The sequence below is a fragment of the Phacochoerus africanus genome, chromosome 1 (genome assembly GCF_016906955.1).
Source record: "Phacochoerus africanus isolate WHEZ1 chromosome 1, ROS_Pafr_v1, whole genome shotgun sequence".
NCBI classification, from domain to species: domain Eukaryota; kingdom Metazoa; phylum Chordata; class Mammalia; order Artiodactyla; family Suidae; genus Phacochoerus; species Phacochoerus africanus.
This window is the reverse complement of record NC_062544.1, coordinates 106,222,260-106,244,526: the sequence shown is the minus strand read 5'-3', so window position 1 is coordinate 106,244,526 and position 22,267 is coordinate 106,222,260. Positions and strand designations below refer to the sequence as shown.

The 22,267-nt window shown below is 43.1% G+C and overlaps 1 protein-coding gene across 8 annotated transcripts in view; it reads right to left on the bottom strand.

Moving 5' to 3' along the window:
• Window positions 1-22,267, bottom strand: part of TRAK1 (trafficking kinesin protein 1) — a 106,774-nt gene that overhangs the window by 69,859 nt on the left and 14,648 nt on the right. For all 8 annotated transcript variants that reach the window (XM_047770740.1, XM_047770687.1, XM_047770695.1 and 5 more), the window contains exon 2: window positions 15,919-16,113. Coding sequence is in view for 7 of the 8 variants with exons in the window: in XM_047770687.1 (XP_047626643.1) it covers window positions 15,919-16,113 (195 nt within the window). In the remaining variant the exon portion in view is untranslated. The remainder of the gene's footprint in view (window positions 1-15,918; window positions 16,114-22,267) is intronic.

The window sequence follows — 22,267 nt, the reverse complement described above, 5'->3', positions numbered from 1 at the left end:
AGGAAACAGAGAAGAAAGAGAGTTGGGATGTGTTGTGTGATTCCAAGTTTCCCTCCTGCAGCCTGGGAGGACTGCACAGGCATCTCACTCCCGGGACCAGCAGGTCATGTGGCCTATGTCACAGGCTTCAAAATACAAACCAGAAGCTCAGAGTACAAACTGTAACTCGAAACCGCTATGGTCTGTCTGAGCCCATCACCCAGGAGGGGCCGCCAGGCTGCAAGCTGAGCCATCATGTCAATTTCCCACCTGAGTCCGTTCCAGCTTTGTCTTAGACATGCTGGATTCACAAGAAAGGGAGAACAGTCAATCTGTATAGAATTGCTTGCCAAGCATTTTTATTCTTAAAGGAAAAAGCAAAGATAAATCAACATTGGAATCTGAATTGATGAGAAGGAGTGCAAGCTGACAGGTGGCAGGTAATGAAGTAGGCTTAAGGGTCCCAGGATAATCTGCCCACAGGGTTGAGTACCCGGTTGCCCTGCTCACCAGACACTGTGCCCAGGGCTCCTGATGCTGTCAGCACTCTGCATGCCTATGGTTGCCTTGGACCTTCAGAGATAATAGCACCTCCAATTCCCCCCAACGCCTGGCACCCAGGCACACACCTGGGAGGTGGGGGGGGCATCATGACCATGTGACTGAGACGTGGGGAGAAACTGTGCAGCCAGAGCTTCTCTGCTTCCACCTTTGACCCTGTAGACTTCTAAAAGCAGGGAAAATGGCCCCAAGGAAGAGGCCCGTCACAGGAGGAGTGAGCAAGAGAGGGGAGAAGGTCAGGTCCTCACCTGGAAACAAAATGGCCCCAGGACTTGGGAACAGCAGAAAGGACACAACCAGTACGTGGGCATTTCCAAGAGAGAAACTTGTGGCAACTATTTATAAATCCATTATAATGTATACATTTTAGTATGATTTTTGTCAGCATAGATAAATGCAAAGTTTTCTCTGGTCCCGTCCCCATCCCTCGCACAACCTCTCCTCACTTCCATCATATATCTTTCCTTCCTTCCTTCAACCCCACCCACCACAATGTTTGGAAGTGCTCCACATGGCACCTCCCCCAACCCACCACACACACATTAGGTCACCACCTCATATAGCTGTGTTTTTTTGTTTGTTTGTTTGTTTGTTTTGTTTGTTTTTTTAGGACCGCAAGTACAGCATATGGAGGTTCCCAGGCTAGGGGTTGAATCGGAGCTACAGCTGCCAGCATACACCACAGCCATAGCAACCTGAGATCTGAGCCTCATCTGCAACCTACATGACAGCTCACGGCAACTCCGGATCTTAAACCCACTGAGCAAGGCCAGGGGTCAAACCTGCATCCTTGTGGATCCTAGTAGGGTTCACCACCCCTGAGCCACGATGGGAACTCCCTCATGCAGCTTTTGACCCCTCCCTTCAGAAGGTAAGCACTGTGTGTTATCTATCCCTTTAATTTGCAAAGACTTAGTGCATACTATGGTGCCTCTATTTTTGTTTCATTTAGGATTTTAGTTAGATGAAGGCAATCTTTGGAAGGTGGGAACAAATAAAATGATTTTTCTATTCTATATGTGGGTTTTAATTTGGCTTGGTTTTTACAAAAAAGATAAGAAAGGTGAAAAACTTGTTTTTAATTTAAAAAGATGTTTTACCTATTGCATTTAGAGTGGATAAGCAAGGGGATCCTGCTGTACAGAACAGGGAATTATATATTCAGTCACTTGCGATGGAACATAATGTGAAAAAACATATATACATATGTATGACTGGGTCACTTTGCTGTACAATAGAAATTGACAGAACACTGTAAATCAACTATAATGGGAAAAATAAAAATCATAAAAATAAATAAATACAATTTAAAAATATCGGAGTTCCCATTGTGGTGCAGGGGAAACAAATCTGACTAGTAACCATGAGGTTTCAAGTTCGATGCCTGGCCTTGCTCAGTGGGTTAAGGATTTGGCATTGCCATGAGCTATGCTGGGTCCCAGACTCGCCTCAGATCCTAAGTTGCTGTGGCTGTGGTGTAGGCCAGCAGCTGTAGCTCCAATTTGACCCCTAGCCTGGGAAACTCCATATGTCACAGGTGTGGCCCTAAAAAGCAAAAAAAGAAAAAAAAGATGTTTTGCATTTTCTCTAATTTCAGAAGCACTTATTAAGCACCTATGTAATGCTAGGCGCTGGCCTGAAGACTTGGGCCTATTCGAACATGAAGCAGACATGGGCTGTGTAATTATGGTTGGACTAGATCTTTGATCTTTGATTTTTGCGTTGTTTAAATTAAATTTTACAAATATAAAATGGGACAGGGGGCTGGTATAATATGCAGGTTTCCCCACTCACTCCTCCTACACAAGCAAGGTAGACAACTCAGTACAGAATGTCAGCCAAGAGCCTCAATCGACTGTCCTGTGCAGCCCAACCCAGTGCAAAGTCCCTAGTTAGATAATGAAAGAAAATGAATAATTAGATATTGTCACTTACTTAGCCACAAAATATCCGCTGGAACTCAAACAGTCAAGCTCACAAAAGATTATGGGTGCACGCCAGGCACTCAATAAATACTTGTTGACTGATTCATTAATAATACTTTACAGCAAAGGCAAACAAGAGAATGTTGACTTGAAACTCCTAATTTGCTTCATAACCTTCTCTTCTCCTTAGGAAAAGTATTGTGCCAGGTACATTCAGAGGTGAAGTGGTCAGTAGATTATTTGCACTTGAGCCAGAGAGATTTCTTTTCTTGACAAATGCCCCTTAACCAAAAAGTTACCAACAAGCATGGCCCCTGGAAAAGGAACCACAGCCACCTACATACCAACATAGCAACCCTCATGGCTAGTGTCTGCTGAATGTTAAGTGATAAGAAGAATCTATATCACACAGAGTCATTTCCACTTGAATCTGAGGAAGCATGATATATAGACCAATGGACACAGGGGCAAAAATCACAAGGAAGAAGGAAACCTCATCTTGAAATTAAGCTACCTGGAGGAGTTCCCGTCGTGGCTCAGAGGTTAACAAATCTGACTAGGAACCATGAGGTTGCGTGTTTGATCCCTGGCCTTGTTCATTGGGTTAAGGATCCGGTGTTGCCGTGAGCTGTGGTGTGGGTTGCAGATGCAGCTTGGATCCCCGCATTGCTGTGGCTGTGGTGTAGGCTGGCGGCTATATCTCCTATTCAACCCCTAGCCTGGGAACCTCCATATGCCATGGGAGGGGCCCTAGAAAAGGCAGGGGAAAAAAAAAAAAAAAAAGCTACCTAGAACTGTGACCTTGAGTAAAAAAAAAAAGGATTCTGAATATGTCAGACACATTTATAAATAAAGAAGCTACAGACATATTTGAAAACTGAGGGTTTGCTTTTATTCAAGTTTACCAAATGAGCTTTCTTCTTAAGTATAATTTTCTTTTTCTCATTTAGCTCCTCTGAGAGAATGGTTAACTAAGACATAAAGTTAGACCAGACAACCTAGTTTTGAAACTCAGTATCCCACCTTACTAACTGTGCGATTTGGGGCAAGCTTCTTAACTTCCCTGAGCCTTGGTGTTCTCATCTGTGGAATGGGGATAGCAAGACTATTTCAGTCAGAGGTCACTGTGAGAATTAAATGAGATACATGTTAAAGCACTGAAAACCGTGCCTAGTACACAAGAAACACTCAAGGTTAACTACTCTTTCTTCTTGTTGGACAAATGAATCCTAAATGTCCCATATTTGTGGATATACTTGCTCTGTGGGTCATTTTCATTTTCTGTGTTTCTTAGACTCAACAGGAATGAAGAAAATCCACTTCAGAATTCCCATTGCGGCTCAGCGGTTAATGAACCCAACTAGGATCCATGAGGATGTGGGTTTGATCCCTGGCCTCACTCAGTGGGTTAAGGATCTGGTGTTTCTGTGAGCTGTGGTGTAGGTCAAAGACTCGGCTCAGATCCCAAGTTGCTGTGGCTGTGGCATAGGCTGGCAGCTGTAGCTCCTATTTGCCCCTAGGCTGGAAACCTCCATATGCTGAGGGCGTGGCCCCAAAAAGACACATACACACAAAAAAAATCCACTTGATTGTTGAAATTTGTCTGAAAAAGGTCATTCGACAACCTGGTAAAGGCAGACACACCCAAAGTTCTTGCCTCTTCTTACCAAGTCAGGTGACAGCCAGATTATCTTTCAGGGCACCTGCAGCATATGGAAGTTCCCAGGCTAGGGGTCAAATCTGAGCTGCAGCTGGCAGCCTATGCCACAGCTACAGCAAAGCAAGATCTGAGCCGCATCCTCAGCCTACACCAGAGTTCACGACAGCGCTGAATCCTTTACCCACTGAGTGAGGCCAGAGATAGAACCTGCATCCTCATGGATACGAGTCAGGTTCATTTCCACTGAGCTGCAGTGGGAACTCCAATATGCTGCAGTTATTAAAACCTCAAAAAAGTCTGTGTATAAGTGCTGCTTTATCAATGCACACTAAACAACAAGATCTATCAAAATATCTAATGATGAATGTAATTTCAAAGCAGATTAGTAAAGATTTTATTTCAAAGTGTTTGCTTCCCCTGTAGCATAACATGAAAATATCTGCAATTTCTACTGGTTACTAAGTCACAGGTCCTAGTAATACCACTGTGCTTTGCTTTCTACATTCATGATGAAAGAAAATGCTGCATTTCAGTTAGAAGTTCATACAATTAAAGATGTAATTTTTTTCCTTTACAAATTAATAGAACCTCCAATTTCTCTCTACAGACCTCAGTTTGAAAACTCTGCTCTAGAGGGTGCTATATTTAAGAGTTAATGCTTGATCATTTATTTAATTGATATTTAGCAAATATCCACTTTGCTCTAAGCACCGGTACCTCTGAAGAAAATACAGAATCAGGGTAAGACTTGGATGCAACCATACTCTAAGAACTTTCAGAATCTCTGCTTAAGATTTTTTGTTTTTTAGTTATTCTTCCAGTTTTATTATAATTTGTGTTACACACTGCCAAATCTACCAGGATTTTTTTTCCCCTCACCTTTAAATACATCCCTAGAAGCAAAACAAATAAACCAAGAAGTAATAATAAGCCACAGTGTCTGTTCAAGTCTACTGTTTTTTTTTTTTTTGTCTTTTTGCTATTTCTTGGGCCGCTTCCGCGGCATATGGAGATTCCCAGGCTAGGGGTCCAATCAGAGCTGTAGCCACCGGCCTACACCAGAGCCGCAGCAATGCAGGATCTGAGCCACGTCTGCAAGCTACACCACAGCTCACGGCAACGCCAGATCGTTAACCCAATGAGCAAGGCCAGGAATCGAACCCGCAACCTGATGGTTCCTAGTCGGATTTGTTAACCACTGCGCCACGATGGGAACTCCCAAGTCTACTGTTAAAAGGATTTTTTTTCTTTTTCTTTTTTTTTTGTCTTTTTGCTATTTCTTGGGCCGCTTCTGCAGCATATGGAGGTTCCCAGGCTAGGGGTCTAATTGGAGCTATAGCCACCGGCCTACACCACAGCCATAGCAACACAGGATCCAAACCGTGCCTGCAAACTGCACCACAGCTCACGGCAATACTGGATCATTAACCCACTGAGCAAGGGCAGGGATCGAACCCGCAACCTCATGGTTCCCAGTCGGATTCGTTAACCACTGCGCCACAACAGGAACTCCTAAAAGGATTTTAGAAGCTATATACTGGAGCTATGGAATAAATACCATGAGTTCACACCTCAATTTCCTTGCTAATAAAACCAGCCTGGCCCAAACTATAGACATTTTACAGGGAGGAAATGAGGCAATTCATATGAAAGGTCTCTGACAACAATGACATATTACCCTTGGGTGGTGTTCCAATCGCACTGTGAATGTGTGTGATTAATCAGTGTGTAGAAGAAGGGACCTGGGAAACTCCCTCCATAGAAACGGCCAAGTGAGGTCCTGCAGAATCTTAGGAGGATCTATTAAGGAAGAGTAAATAACACTCAGGATTTCAGGACAAATAGTTCTGCCGTGAATCCTACTGTGAAGCAGTCCGAAGGCACCAAATAGGAAACCTAGCAGGGAGGTCATCCAGGACGAGGCTTTCCACTCAATACCACACCTCCCTGGGCGTACAGATACCATGAGTAAACAAAGGTGATTTGTAAAGAGCCTACTGTCGTCTCCAAGACACACTGGAAGTTCTAAAGTGTCAACTTGAACATTACTACAAGTCTAATGCCTTCGTATCTACCCTATTTTAGATTATTCTATTTTTATTTCTATTGAAACTGAATATCTGCCCTGCTCACAAAAGAGACTGAGGGGTTTACACCACATATAAAAATACAGGCCAATTTTAAATAAAATTCCTTTCTTATTAATAATGTCTAATAGAGAAAATGTGAAAGCAGATAACACTATAAAGAAAAAATTTAACAGTTCTGACTTGTTTATATTAACGACTTCACAAATTCAAGAATACTGGAGACTGGTTTGTGTTAGAGAAAATAATTACAGAAAACCTTACAGGTGCATGATAAGCTGGGTTTGCTTTCTACTTACAAGTAGAAGCAGGACTGCTGTACTTTTTTTTAAAGGTGACACAATGATACACAGATTTTTTTTTTTTTTTTATCTTTTTAGGGCTGTACCCTTAGCATATGGAGGTTGAATATGCCAGGCTAGGGGCTGAATTGGAACTATAGGTGCTAGCCGACGCCACAGCCACAGCAACGCCAGATCTGAGCCGCGTTTGCTACCTATACCATAGCTCACGGCAACGTGAGATCCTTAACCCACTGAGCCAGGCCAGGGATTGAACCTGTGTCCTCATGGATGCTAGTCAGATTCATTAACTGCTGAGCTATGACACAAAGTCCAGATATGTAAATGATGTCACTTTTTGAATGATGTCACTAGTTTAGACTAGGTTGAAATTAAAGTCGGAGGTGTTGTCAAAATAAGAGGTCTTACCAATCTCATAGGGCTGCCGTGAATCTCTAAAGAGAAGAATGACATCTAAAAAGCACCTCTTGAATGAACATCAGAAATTTATTGGTATGTTATAAATCAACTATATCTCAATTTTTAAAAAAAGAAAAAATATCATTGGTGTGAATTTTTTTAAATTACATTTTCCAAGTCTGCAAAATCAGGTTTCACACCCTTGTCTTCAAAAACACACTGAAAAAAGCTCCATCTAGTGTACTGCTCACCCTCAGCTCTGCAGCCCACAGCAGGACCAGTTTGCCATTGCAGCGACATCTCACCTCTCCTGAACAGCCAGCTTAGTGAACTTTCACGCGGAAATCAGCAGCCTTGATATGTCATGCTATGTAAAATAACTAGCAGGTCAGAGGTTCTCAATACTTTAAATGCAGACATGCTCCTTCCCAATAGGAGTTTCTAAGGACTCACACAGTATTTTGGTAAGGGGGAAAACAGGAGCATTTTCTAATCTTCTGAATGGTTAAGAGAAAGATGGTTCAAATGAAAACTCATACTTGTCCCTGAAATGAAGCAGGAGCCCATGGTCCTTAACCCCCATATCCTCCACCTGCCTATTGTCTGTAGAAAAACTTCAGCCAAAGAATAAGTTTAATCAGAGAGGTTAGAAAATATAGAAGCAAAGGAAGACAATCAAACAGGACAAAACAATAGTAGTTTAGTCAGTAAGCAAAGTCAAGGACCTTTAGTTCCTCCTCAAGGGCTATAGATCATATTCTTAGCTGAATCCTTTAAGCTGTTTTATAGAGACTGAAAACCCCCACCAGGTGCAAGAAATTAACTACAGGATGACCAGACTGTAGCCATGACTTAAGGTGCCACAATTTTAAGAAATGACCTCAAGGAAATAGGGACAAACTGACCCTGGAACTGAAGACTAACTGTATTTAAAACAATCAAGATGATGCTGGTCAGACCACCGCATGACCCATTTCAAGATGAGAGAGCTGACTGTGCTGTTTCTCCATATGGCCCCCTCCCTCTACCTATGCACCCCTGAAACTGCCCTTTGAAATCTCTTGAGCACTGGCTGTCAAGGTTGGGAGTCAGCCTTTGGACAACCATCCCCACCACTCCCGCCACTGTTGCCATCTTTCAAAATAAAGCAAACTTTCCACCAACTTTGCTTCTATTAGCTTCTGAGTAGCAAGCAGCTGGGTCCACTTTCAGTAAGTTTTTGGCATCCACACGGGACTGCGCTCTCGCGAGATCTAGCTCCCAAGGTTTTCCAAATAGAGAGCCACCACCATGACAGCACAGGGATGGACGAGATGAGCCCACTGCTCGTGGCTACTAGCCCTAGAAAGGGATTTAGGGGGATGTTCCTTGCAGCTGCCAAAACCCTTCGTTTCGAGGACCCTCCCTGTTTCTCCTCTGTTTAGCACTGGCTGCCAACTTCTGCTTTCCCTCAGTGGAAAAGAAAGATGCATATGGATGAGCTGACGAGCTCCAAGACCAAGTAAGTCCAGGAGTTTGCATCCCCAAACCTCTCTTTTGAGCATGAAATGCTATTTGGGCTTTTTGCCAATTGGTTCTGATGTGTGTTTGACATTGAGGACTGTTTGTGAGCATTAGGCATTTTTGTCAATTGGTTCTGACTTATGTCTACTGTTGAGGACAGTTTGTGAGCACGAGGTGCTATTTGGACATTTCACCAATTGGTTCTGATGTGTATCAGCTGTCAAGGACCGTGTGTATTGGGGAGTGTTTGGGATTTTGTATTGGTCATCCTCTCAGAGGATTTGTGACAGTTGTGTCATCTGAATTTGAGTATATATTCCATTTGTGTGACTGGTATTCTTGCTGCCTTTTGAAAAATGAGAAATTCAGGTTCAATTCATGAGAAAGATTTTAGCTATGAAACTATGACTAAGGAAAAGGAAAGTTGTTTTTTTGTTTGTTTGTTTTTGTTTTTGTTTTTGCTTTTTAGGGCTGCACTCTTAGCATATGGAGGTTCCCAGGCTAGGGGTCCAATCAGAGCTACAGCTGCCACACCACAGCCACGGCAACACTGGATCCTTAACCCACAGCCACGGCAACACTGGATCCTTAACCCACTGAGCAAAGCCAGGGATTGAACCCGCACCCTCATGGTTCCTAGCTGGATTTGAAAATGATTTTTAACAGTGTATGGCAACAGTATTCTTTGGACTCTGAAGAAAATTGGTTAAGATGAAACTCTTGAAATTCCAAAACTGGTTCTTTTTGCATATGCAGTTAGAGAGTTGGCTTGATAAAATACTGTTTTCAGGTGTTCCCGTTGTGGCTCAGCAGAAACGAATCTGAATCTGGCAGGGAACCATGAGGGTGCAGGTTCGATCCCTGGCCTCGCTCAGTGGGTTAAGGATCCAGTGTTGCGGTGAGCTGTGGTGTAGGTTGCAGATTTGGCTCGAATCTGGTGTTGCTGTGGCTGTGGTGCAGGCCGGCAGCTGTAGCTCTGATTGGACCCCTAGCCTGGAAACCTCCATATGCTTTTAAAAAGCAAAAAAAAAAAAAAAAAAAGAAGAAGAAGAAGAAAAAAAAAACCCAAAAAACAAAAAAACACTTTTCAGAATTCTAACCTCGAGAGAATAAAAATATGTATAAAAAAACCTTATAGCCTAGCCTGAAGTTAACTCTTACCATGTCAAAATAACAAACACACTTTACCTGAAACTGCAGTCTTGCGTTAATTAGTAAAACTTCAATCCAGGAAAAAAACAGACTTTTTTAAACTGAAGTTTGTAAACTTAACTTATTTCAACTGTTATTGATAGACTACTAAGTTCTGTATTGAAATACTGATTCATAAATAACTTTTAAGATAAAGCTATGAGATCTCTGTCTAGATGCACATATGTCTATGTGTGATATTGTCATTAGTAATAAAATACAGATAAATGGGATAAAAGCTGTTGATTAAACACTTTCAGAAAAATAACATTTCAGGGGTGTTACTTAAAAATAGTTTTTAGAGGAGTTCCCTTCGTGGCGCAGTGGTTAACGAATCCGACTAGGAACCATGAGGTTGCGGGTTCGGTCCCTGCCCTTGCTCAGTGGGTTAACGATCCGGCGTTGCCGTGAGCTGTGGTGTAGGTTGCAGACGCGGCTCGGATCCCACGTTGCTGTGGCTCTGGCGTAGGCCGGTGGCTACAGCTCTGATTGGACCCCTAGCCTGGGAACCTCCATATGCCGCGGGAGCGGCCCAAGAAATAGCAACAACAACAACAACAAAAAAGACAAAAGACAAAAAAAAAATAAATTATAATATGTAAAAATGATAAGGGAACCACTTTAGTGCATGAAGCAAGGATATGTGTTGGCAAGAAAAAATATTAAAAAAATGGAGATATTTTTGTTGAGAGATAAAAGCAGAATAAGTTTGTCATAAAGTTGGTTCTTTCTGGATGGGGAAAAATATAGGACAGGTTAATGTGGATATAGAAAGTGATAGGTTTGTGGGGAAAAAAAGGTACTTTGAGAAAAGAACTTTGTACATTAAGATTAGATTGAGGAGTTCCTGTCGTGTCTCAGTGGTTGATGAATCCAACTGGGAACCATGAGGTTGCAGGTTCGATCCCTGGCCTTGCTCAGTGGGTTGAGGATCTGGCATTGCTGTGAGCTGTGGTGTGGGTCACAGGTGCAGCTCGGATCCTGCATTGCTGTGGCTCTGGCATAGGCCAGTGGCTATAGCTCTGGTTCGACCCCTAGCCTGGGAACCTCCATATGCCACAGGAGCGGCCCAAGAAATGGCAAAAAGACAAAAAAAAAAAAAAAAGATTAGATTGAATTTAATTAGGTAAATGAATTTTTACTTACTCAATGAATTTTATTACATGTATAGTTGTACAATGATCATCACAATCCAATTTTATAGGATTTCCATCCCACAACCCCAGTGCATCCTCTCACCCCCCAAACTGTCTCCTTCGGAAACCATAAGTTTTTCAAAGCTTGTGTGTCAGTATCTGTTCTGCAAAGAAGTTCATTGTGTCCTTTTTTAGATTCCTCATGTCAGTGAAAGCATTTGATGTTGGTGTCTCATTGACTGACTTCACTTAGCATGATAATTTGTAGGTCCATCCAAGTTGCTGCAAATGCCATTATTTCTTTCCTTTTAATGGATGAGTAATATTCCATTGTGTATATGTACCACATCTTCTTTAGCCACTCCTCTGTGGATGGACATTTAGGTTGTTGCCATGTCTTGGTTATTGTATATACTTCTGCAATGAACATTGGAGTACATGTATCTTTTCAAGTCATGGTTTTCTCTGGGTAGATGCCCAGGAGTGGGATTGCTGGATCAAATGGTAGTTCTATGTTTAGTTTTCTGAGGAATCTCCATACTCTTTTCCACAGTGGTTGCTCCAATTTACAATCCCACCAACAGTGTACTAGGGTTCCTTTTTCTCCACACCCTCTCCAGCACTTATTGTTTGTAGACTTTTTGATGATGGCCATTCTGGCTGGTGTAAGGCAGTACCTCATAGAGGTTTTGATTTGCACTTCTCTAATAATGAGTGATGTTGAACATCTTTTCATGTGTTTTTTGGCCACCTGTATGTCTTTGGAGAACTGTGTGTTTAGATCTTCTGCCCATGTTTTGATGGGGTTGTTTTTTTGGTATGGAGATGCAGAAGGTGTTCATAAATTTTGGAGATTAATCCCTTGTTGATTCATTTGCAAATATTTTCTCCCATTCTTTGGGCTGTCTTTTCGTTTTGTTTAGGATTTCCTTTGCTGTGCAGAAACTTTTAAGTTTACTTAAGTGCCATTTATTTATTTTTGTTTGTATTGTCATTACCCTAAGAGGTGAATCTGAGAAGATGTTGCTGTTGTTTATGTCAGAGAGTGTTTGGCCTATGTTTTCCTCTAAGAGTTTTATAGTATCTGGTCTTATATTTAGGTCTTTAATCCATTTTGAGTTTATTTCTGTGTGTGGTGTCAAGGAGTGTTCTAATTTCATTCTTTTCCACGTGGCTGTCCAGTTTTCCCAGCACCACTTATTGAAGGGGCTGTCTTCATTGTATATTCTTGCCTCCTTTGTCATAGATTAGTTGACTGTAGGTGTGTGGGTTTGATTCTGGGCTTCCTATCCTGTTCCACTGATCTATATTTCTGTCTTTGTGCCAGTACCATATGGTTTTGATGACTGTTGTTTTGTAGTATAGTCTGAAGTCAGGGAGCCTGATTTCTCCAGTCCCATTTTTCTTTTTCAGGATGTCTTTGGCTATTCTGGGTCTTTTGTGCTTCCAAACAAACTTGAAAATATTTCGTTTGAGTTCTGTGAGAAATTTCCTTGGTAATTTGATAGGAATTGCATTGAATCTGTAGATTGCCTTGAGTAGTATAGTCATTTTGATAATATTAACTCTTCCAGTCCAAGAGCATGGTATGTCTTTCCATCTATTTGTGTCATCTTTGATTTCTTTCATCAGCATCTTATAGTTTTCAGAGTACAGGTCTTTGGTCTCTTTAGGTAGGTATATTCCTAAGTATTTTATTCTTTTGGATGCGATGCTAGGTGGCATTGCTTCCCTAATTTCCTTCTGATCTTTCATTGTTAGTGTATAGAAATGCCGTCGATTTCTGTGTATTAATTTTGTGTCCTTTGGCTTTGCCAGATTTGTTGATGAGCTCTAGCAGTTTTCTGGTAGAGTCTTTAGGATTCTCTAGGTATAATATCATGTCTTCTGCAAATAGTGATAGTTTTACTTCTTTTCCATTTATTTCTTTTTCTTCTCTGATTGCCGTGGCTTGGGCTTCCAAAACCAGCTGAATAGTAATGGTGAGAGTGGGTATACTTGTCTTGTTCCTGATCTCAGAGGGGATTCTTTCAACTTTTCACCATTGAGAATGATGTTAGCTCTGGGTTTGTCATATGTGGCCTTTATTATGTTGAGTAGGTTCCCTCCATGCCCACTTTCTGAAGGGTTTTTATCAGAAATGGGTGTTGGATTTTAGTAACCATAAGTTGGTACAAGGCTGGAATTTGGTTTTCTCTTTAAGAAAACAAAGTTTTCCTGGACTAGTAAGCTGCTTTTTTTTTTTGAAAAAAAAAATCAATGAATTTTATTACATTTACAGTTGTACAACCATCATCACAACCCGATTTCACATTATTTCTACCCCAAACCACCATCCCATTCCCCTCCAATCTGTCCCCTTTGGTAACCATAAGCTTTTCAAAGTCTGAGGGTCAGTTTCTGTTCACTGTGTCCTTTTCTAAGATTCCGCATATAATTGCTAGCATATGACGGTTTCTCACTGACTAACTTCACCTAGCATGATAATTTCTAGGTCCATCCAAGTTGCTGCAAATGCTATTATTTCATTCCTTTTTATGGCTGAGTAATATTTCATTGTGTATATGTACCACATCTTCTTTAGCCACTCCTCTGTGGATGGACATTGAGGTTGCTTCCATAGCTTGGCTATTGTATATACTGCTGCAATGAACATTGGAGTACATGTATCTTTTCAAGTCATGGTTTTCTCTGGGTAGATGCCCAGGAGTGGGATTGCTGGATCAAATGGTAGTTCTATGTTTAGTTTTCTGAGGAATCTCCATACTCTTTTCCACAGTGGTTGCACCAATTTACATTCCTACCAACAGTGTACTAGGGTTCCCTTTTCTCCACACCGTCTCTAGCACTTATTGTTTGTAGACTTTTTGATGATGGCCATTCTGGCCGGTTTATGGAGGTACCTTATAGTACTTTTGATTTGCATTTCTCTAATAATGAGTGATGTTGAACATCTTTTCATGTCTGTGTGTGTGTTTTTTTTTTTTTTTTTTTTTTGGCCATTTTGTCTTTTTAGGGCCGCACTCGCTGCATATGGAGGTTCCCAGGCTAGGGGTCTAGTTGGGGCTGTACTGCCAGCCTATGCCACAGCCACAGCAACGCCAGATCTGAGCCATGTCTGCGACCTACACCACAGCTCATGGCAACAATGGATCCTTAACGCACTGAGTGAGGCCAGGGATCAAACCTGCAGCGTCATGGATCCTAGTCGGGTTTGTTAACCACTGAGCCACAATGACAACTCCTTTTCACGTGTTTTTGGCCATCTGTTAGTAAGCTGCTTTTGATTACAGTTTGTAAGTTTCTTTGTCTAGGTAACTTTGAGTTTTCCAGAGGGCCCCTGGGCATTTTAGAGAGAAATATTGGCAAGAAATGTAAAGAATTCTAGTTTTACTTCTGACCATACTTTTGACTCCAATATTCAGGATGGGAAAATACTGTCTAATGAAGCTGTCTGAGTATAAATACTCATGTGTGTCACTGCTGGCTTTAAGTTTACTACTTGAAGCACATGTATAAGGTTTGTGTGATGACTGGGTGTAACTGATAAAATGTGTATGTAGCTTATAAAATGTTTCCCTGTCAGCATACCTATGCTTGTCTTTTATGTCTGATTTGTTTTGCCCCAAAATAGAGAATGAGGCAAAAAAGAGGCTTAACTCCAATGGACATAAATGCACCCAGAGCAGGAAACTGAGCCACTCTGGCAATGTTGGAAAAATGTAGATTGTCAATGCTTTCTATGAAGAGATTTGCAGTTAAAAGGGGAATAATGAATTTTTCACATACTGAGGTGTGGGGAAGTCAGTCTAGCTTATACATTATTGAATTTGAACTTCAGGCTAACTAAAACAGCCTGTTTATTGCCTATTAAACATGCATTGTACATCTGCTTTAATCATTAAAGAAAAAAATACATTCAGAGAATAGTACGAAGATGCATTTTGATTATTATCCTCATTGTAATATGCCTAATAATTTTCAACTGTTTGTCCACGTGCTATGGCAAAGCAATCAAAGACAGAGGTAATATTTTCATTGATGTAATATTTACTATTACAAAATACTCATGCCTGGAACCCAAGTTTATTTCTAACTCTGTGTCCACTCCCCAAATTAGACAGGACTATGCCCCATTTCAGCACGAAGTAGCCAGAGCAGTCATTTCCCCATTCTCTCAAAGAGCTGGGGAAAATTGAAAGAGAAATGGAACTAAACCCAAGTTCCCCTGCTGAGTTTATGATTAACTTCTCTATCCAAAGCTTTATTCCATTTCTTGTTCTGTACCTGTTCCTCCTCAAGATTGAGGAGCATCAGGGAAAAGGGGGGATTGAAATAGAGCAGGACCTTACCCCAGTTCCTTACCCTACCTTATGTCTTCCACTTGCCTTTTGTCTGTAGAAAAACTTCAGCCGAAGAGTAAGTTTAATCAGAGAGGTAAGAAAATGTAGATGCAAAGGAAGACAATCAAACAGGACAAAACAATAGTAGTTTAGTCAGTAAGCAAAGTCAAGGACCTTTAGTTCCTCCTCAAGGGCTATAGATCATATTCTTAGCTGAATCCTTTAAGCTGTTTTATAGAGACTGAAAACCCCCACCGGGTGCAAGAAGTTAACTACAAGATGACCAGACTATAGCCATGACTTAAGTTGCCACAATTCTAAGAATTGGCCTCAAGGAAATTGGGAACAAACCAACTCTGGAACTGTACTTAAAACAATCAAGATGACACTGGTCAGACCACCAGATGACCAGATGACCCATTTCAAGATGACTATTAGAGCTGACTGCTGTTTCTGCATATATCCCTTCCACCTATAAAAGCTTTTGCCCACTGACTGTGAGTGGAGGAGAGTCAGCCTTTGGACAAGAGATCCCCCTTTCAAGCCCCCTGGGTTGCTGGCCTCTGAAATAAAGCGAACTTTCCTTTCCATCAACTTTGCCTCTTTATTGGCTTTAGATCAGTGAATAGCCACACCTCACTTTTGGTAACATCCCTCCTACTCCAACATTTCTATTCAGAAGACTCAAGGTCGAGGCCTTTCATGGGCTAACTCCCACAGCTGCATTTCCTTTGCACGGATGGCAGGCCGCAAGATGCAGCAGCCTGGAGAGTGCGCACGTGAGGCTGTGGCTAAGGAGGATGGGACATCCCAGGAAAGGGGAACTACTCACGGAAGTATTTCAGCGTCTCCTCAATCTGCTCGGTTGTGAGGTCGATGTTGGCATCTGGAGAAATGACGGGGGTGTGCAGCCAGTCGTCGTGGTCATAACCGTAGATGGTGTCAGCTCTTAGCTTGTAATGGGGCAGCTGCTCTTCCAGCAGGCTGATGATCTCGACTTCTGGAAGGTCAGTGCTGTTGCACACGTCTGGAGGGAAGAGGAAGGAGAGATGAGAGCCCAGATCTGGTGCTCAGGATGCTCTGCCTCACATGGGAAATGGTACAGCGAGTGCACGTGGCAGTTCAGCCAGTCCCAGCCAGGCCAGAGCTGCCCCGCCACTTTGCAAAGGTCTGTGGAGGACGGAGTGATGTCCTCCCCTTGGCCAGAGCCAACAGCCCACCCTCCAGGCAGAAGACGCCTCATATTCCTTCATCATGTCCCACTGATTGACAAAACACCATCCAAAAGGCTCCAGAGGGGCTCCTAACTAAGCAAATATTGCCTTGTCTTGCAATCCAGTGGGGAATCAATTCTCACAAAGCTCATCTCAAGGAAAGGCCTCACAGCCATAAAATCACCACCATCTCGCTGAGGGGATGGGAGTCAGGGAGGGCTGACACCCCACCGACAGCAGCTCTTGGCTAAACACAGATCTACTCCACAAAAGGCCACACCAGCCTGTCTCTAGGAGAACGGGCCTGGTACCAACACATTCTGGCATGATGCGCCCACACAACAGGCTAGAATCTTCTGGTGTCATTGCCATTTGGTGGTGGGAAAGGCAACGGACTCCAAAAAGTAAAAATAAAGTCCCTTCTAAGAATACTGTGTCACTTGTGAGGGCACCGGCAGCTGCTCAAATGCTGAGACTCCCCTGTCCTTCCACATTCCCAGGGCTGAAGGTCAACCTATTTACAGTGTGGGTCCTTGTGCCCAAAACATATCATTTTCCTTAAAGCATGGGATGACCAGTGAGATAAAGTATCAAAAGGTGAGGCTGTGCCAAAAAGCCTTTTTAAAAAACTCGGTATATTTGATTTTTCCGTAATGTGATCAGTCATGTAAATATCAGCAAGTTTTCAGCTGCCTGGCAGGCCCAGAGAATTAGGACATAGGAGAGGGTTGTAGAGAGTGCCCCAGGAGTGCTCCTTGACCTTGGCTGCAGGGCCAGGGCCCCAAGGACCTCCTGTGGAGGGGGACATCACCTTTGCCACACAGAGTAGACACAACTGGGGCCTGAGGTTGGGTAAACACAGGAGCCTGGCACGCTTTCACCATGCCAAGCGCCTCCAGTGCGTTCTCTGACCCTCCCGGCAACCGGAGACGTAGATGATATTTGCTCTGCCTTAGAGGTGAGGAAGCCGAGATTCACAGAGCCTGTGGAATATCTTGCTGGTCAAGGTCACACAGCTAAGTAAGTGGCAGATCATGTATGAGAAGCCTCAGCCATCTGACTAAAAGCTGTGCCCCTCCCTCTGCCATCTGCTGCCCATCTCCCAGGCGGGCACACTAGAAATGCTCGGGAATTCCCAGGCTGTTCTCATCAGGAAGTTTTTGTTCTACACAGGTAGAACGTTTCCTAAGTGTGAGAGAGGTGCTCATCAAAACACACTGACAAATTAGGGAGGTGTCCAGATGATTTTCCTTTCCAGAGCACAGGAAGCAGAGCCAAGAACCAAAGTAATTTGTTCACAGACCTGCCCCCTTCTTGGCACTTACTCAAGCTCACTGTGTGAAGGGACGCTGCTGGTCCAGCCTACAGGAAAGGAACCTTAACGCTCTCCACAGTCATCATTTCTCCACAGCTCTAACTTACACTCTTAACAAGCTGTAAAATGTAGTCTCAGGTTAACTCTCAAATGAAGGGCATCCACCTAATTGAACCCAGACCCCAAGAAGTGCACAGCTTCTGGCAGATCTACAGCAATTGCAGCTTGGATCCAACCCAGTGACTCCCAGGCCTGTCAAATTGTCAAAAGGCCAAGCTTACCCAGGCAGTCCGGTGGACTTAACCTCAGCATCTCCCCCTCCCCAATTACAACAGCCCCCATGAGTGTGGCCACGTAGCTGCTAGCCCCATCTATGGAAAGACACTTTTAAAATCACAGTTACTGCCCTGCAGGACAGGATCCTGAACACTCCCCCAGGCTCCTGGAGATCCTAGGAAAAACAGCAGGAGGAAGAAAGAATAAAAGGAGAAAAAGGGTGCAGTGCTGGACAAAGAGGAAAAGCTTCTTGGCCAGAGAAAAACTGGCAAAATCAAAGGAAGGGAGGAACGGGAGGGCACAGGAAAAGGGGGGAAGAAGAAAACTGGAGTGGGAGGCAGATCAGCCTCACCACAACTGCCACCTGCTGGCAAACACCAGGGACCTTCGTGTAGCCCGGGAGCTGCTCCAAGAGTCTGGAGAAAGGGCTCCCAGCCCTGGCCCTGCACCCAGCTTCTCCATGTCACCCCGCAAGTCATATCTTGGTTTGTCTTGGACCCAGTCTCTCCATCCGTAGAATAAAGGCATAAGGTTACAGAAAAGTCTCTTGCTACCCAAAATGTCTCTGAGCCACCAGACCCCAAAGGTCACTGAGCTGCCAGAGCAAGGGCTGTGTCTGGGGGTGGCAGCTGCTCCTTGGTAGTACAGCCCTTTTCCACTGAGAAGGCCCCATAGCACCTGGATATGCCGACTTCTTTTGAGAGGCCAGGGATCTGTATTTTTACATGAGATGCCCTGACTTTTAAACGCTGGATGCTAGTGTAGAATTCCGTAAACATCTGAGGGCCAGATTAAACACCTGTGCCTCCAGTTTGTATGCCAGGATTTCTCATCCTGGTGTCTCACCCTGGGCCTTGGGAGAAGGTCCTAGACTACGTTAAAGACAACAATCAAAAAATGAGAAAAGGAATATTAACACATCCAAACTGGCCATATTCTAAGGGCCCACTTTTTTGTTTTTTTTTTTTGTTTTTTTTTTGTTTTCCTCCCCAGCCCACTGCTACTCCATTTACACACCAAGGAGCCTGACCCCAGACTGTGCAAGAGGAAGCTGTGGCTGGGGGCAGTAAGCTCCCCTCACCACCCATTACCCTTGGCCATGACCGCAAACTTAGAGCCATGTTTTGAAGTCTGTTTAAGACGAGAGCCGCTCACAAAGCATTCTGTACAGACTTGGAAACAGTGCCTTTTTCTTGAGTTATTAAGATTAAAGGGCATTGACTCAGAGACTCATACACAGACCATGCTGGTGCTGGTGATGCACGTGATACTTTGTAACTGGTGTCTGCCAAACTTCCTTCTGGAATGGCAGCAGCACACTACAAACCTTGCACTTCTGTAGCAGGGTCTTTAGATGCTCCTTTGGCTCCACCCCAGACCTCATGCACCAGGATCTACGAGGGTGGGACCTGGGAGCTGCCTATTACATCAAGTCCTCCTCCTCCAAGGGGATCTTGCCCATCAACATTTGAGAGTTGACAGCCCCTTCATGATTTTAATGAACTAAATCTGCTTTCTTAAAAAAATCAATGCCTTCTCCTAATTCTATACACCCTTTTGAGTGTGTTGATAAATTAATATGCAAGTCATTTTGGGGTCTATATACTAGCTACAGATTTTTCTTTTTAGTAAATATGATTTATTTATTATTTTTTTAAATCAATGAATAAGGCATATGGCAGTTTCAGACAGAACAAAAGGGCAAGCTGGTCCCCCTGCTATCCCCCCCACAACACCTGCCCTCTCCCTACCTCCACACGGGATTTCTCAGACTCCTCCCCAGAGCCAGTATAAGCTTACCTGTGAGCCAGCCCTCTCCCATCCGTTACAGAAGGGGACCCTGAGGCCCCGAGGTGCAGGGACCTGGGTCAGGTCTCATGGCTGAACAGTGCTGGGACTGAATGCCAGGACCACTGATGCCCTCCTGTCCTCCCATCCTGAACTCACCTCTGCATGCACAATCTCCCGGTCACGGTCCAGCCCCACAGGGACAGGGGACAGGGATAAGTGCCAGCTTTCTCTTCTCTTCCTTGCTGCCTCGCCCCACTGCTCCATGAGCAGAAACCAGGGTCTCCAGGAGGGAGAAGGACAAACAAAGACACCCACAGAGAAGCAGAAAGAAAAGACCAAGGAAACCAAGATTCAGAGACAGAAACAAAACTCGACACTGGATGGCTGTGGCCTTTCGTGCCACCAGAAGTGACTCTTTCTAAGAAAAAGGATAAATAATGACCCGGTTCAGTTCCATGCAGATGGGGTGTCAGGTTCTGAGCTGTTGTTTGATCAAACACAACACCAGCACAGGCAGAGGTGGCTGAGCCACCCGGCAGCTGCCTTCACAAGCAGGGTCTCCAACACAAGGCCAAAGTGCCACGTTGTGCAACCAAGGGTGGCTCCATCCACTCACACAGGCCGGGGTGTTGTGCAATGAGAGGGCAGGAAGAGGCGGGACAAAGCCAAGCCAGAAGGACCCAGCTATGGAGGCCCCAGGATGTCAAAACTAGATGCAGTGCTCTGCAGAAATATTTACTCCAATAGGCTTTGCACAGAAATCTATGCCACACTACAGGTTAGGCTGATTCTAATCCTAAAACATAAAGCCAGAACTGCACAGACATTTTTTTAAAGGAAAAATTAATGTGTTAATTTTAAGAGTTAAACCTCCCGGAAAATGTTCAAAAAATGGGAGGGAGATGTTAATGTTCATTTGAATTTGTTCTACTAGGAAATAAACAGAAACAATACTTTGGTTTTCCAGTTTTCTTGATAATTTCTCTTAAAAGTGTATCTATTTCTATATCTTATAAATATTAAATTGCTGGGGGAAAGAATTTTACACGAAAATAGCCAGTGTGTGATTATAATTAAAATGCTCACAGATGAATTTAATTTTTGGCAGTCAAATTTTTCCACCAGTTTTATTGAGATATAATTGCCAATACAACACTGTATAAAGTTAAATTGTACAGCATACTGATTTGACTTACATACATCACGAAATGATTATCACAAGTTTAGTGCACATTCATCATCTCATATAGATACAAAATTGAAGAAAAACATCTTTTCCATGTGATGAACTCTTAGGATTTCCTCTCTTAACAACTTTCATACATAACATACAGCAGTGTTAATTATATTTATCATGTTGTACATTACATCCTTGTACTTATTTAGCTTATAACTGGAACTGTGTACCTTTTCTCTGCCTCCATTGAGCTCCCATTCTCCCAATCCCCCACCTCCACAAATCTGATCTCTTTTTCTATGAATTTGTCTGCTTTTGAAGTATAATTGACCGACAACAGTATGTTAGTTCCTGTTACCCAAAACAGTAATTCCATATTTCTTTACACCTCAAAATGATCACCAGGATAGTTCTAGTTACAGCCTGTCACCATACAAAGACACTCTGTAAGTATAAACTATACTCCCCCACATTATAAATTTCATACCATGGCTCATTTATTTTGCAGCTGTAGGTTTGCATCTCTTAATCTCCCTCACTGTGGAGTCAAACTGATCAGTCATTTTCTTTATAATTCTAGACTTTGGGTCATGCTTAGGATGGCCTCCCACTTCTCAAGACTATTAAAATATCCAGCCATACTTATGTCTAACATTTTCTCTTTGAGCCACCTGGATTTTATTGGGTTTGAAGGAGTTATTTAGGGATCCGCCTGTACTTTTATAATGATAACAAACAACAGTGACAATCAGGGCAAATATTTATGGAGTGCTGCCATCTCTCAGCATTTACCTCCACTAATTTGTTTAAACTTCCCAACACCCTAAAGGTGGAGACGGTTATCATCCCCATTTTGCAGAAAGAGAAACTAAGGCACGGATAGGTTGAATGACTGGTTGCACATCACAGAGTCAAGAGTGGACTTGGTTTTCTGATGCAGAGTCTGGAACTGGCAACCATGGCCACAGCTGCCACCCATGCTGCTTCTGGCCCTCTACCCTCACTGATAAAAAATTCCTCCTTTATAACTCTTCTTTCTCTAAAATTTCCTCCTCTTCAACTTTCAGCCCCTTGAGTACTTTACTGTGAGATATCCTGAAACACAGCACATTGCTAAAGCTTCACTTTTTGACCATTCAGAGACTTTGTCTTCAAATAGGAGCATGTCAGACATGACCGATCTCACTTCTGTCCTGTCTCCTGGTGGTGCCACTCTCCTGAGGTTTCATTAGTTAGCTGTCTTTTGTCTTATAGAATATGTGCCACCAGATTCTTTTTTTCCCCTAGTGATTCAGGGCGGAGCTTCCTCCAAGTATTGGGAATGGATGGTGCCTGGCACTGTGCAGGGTGGCCTCCAGCTATGAGTTACCATCACCGTTTACCCCTTGAGCTATGCAAACATCATCAT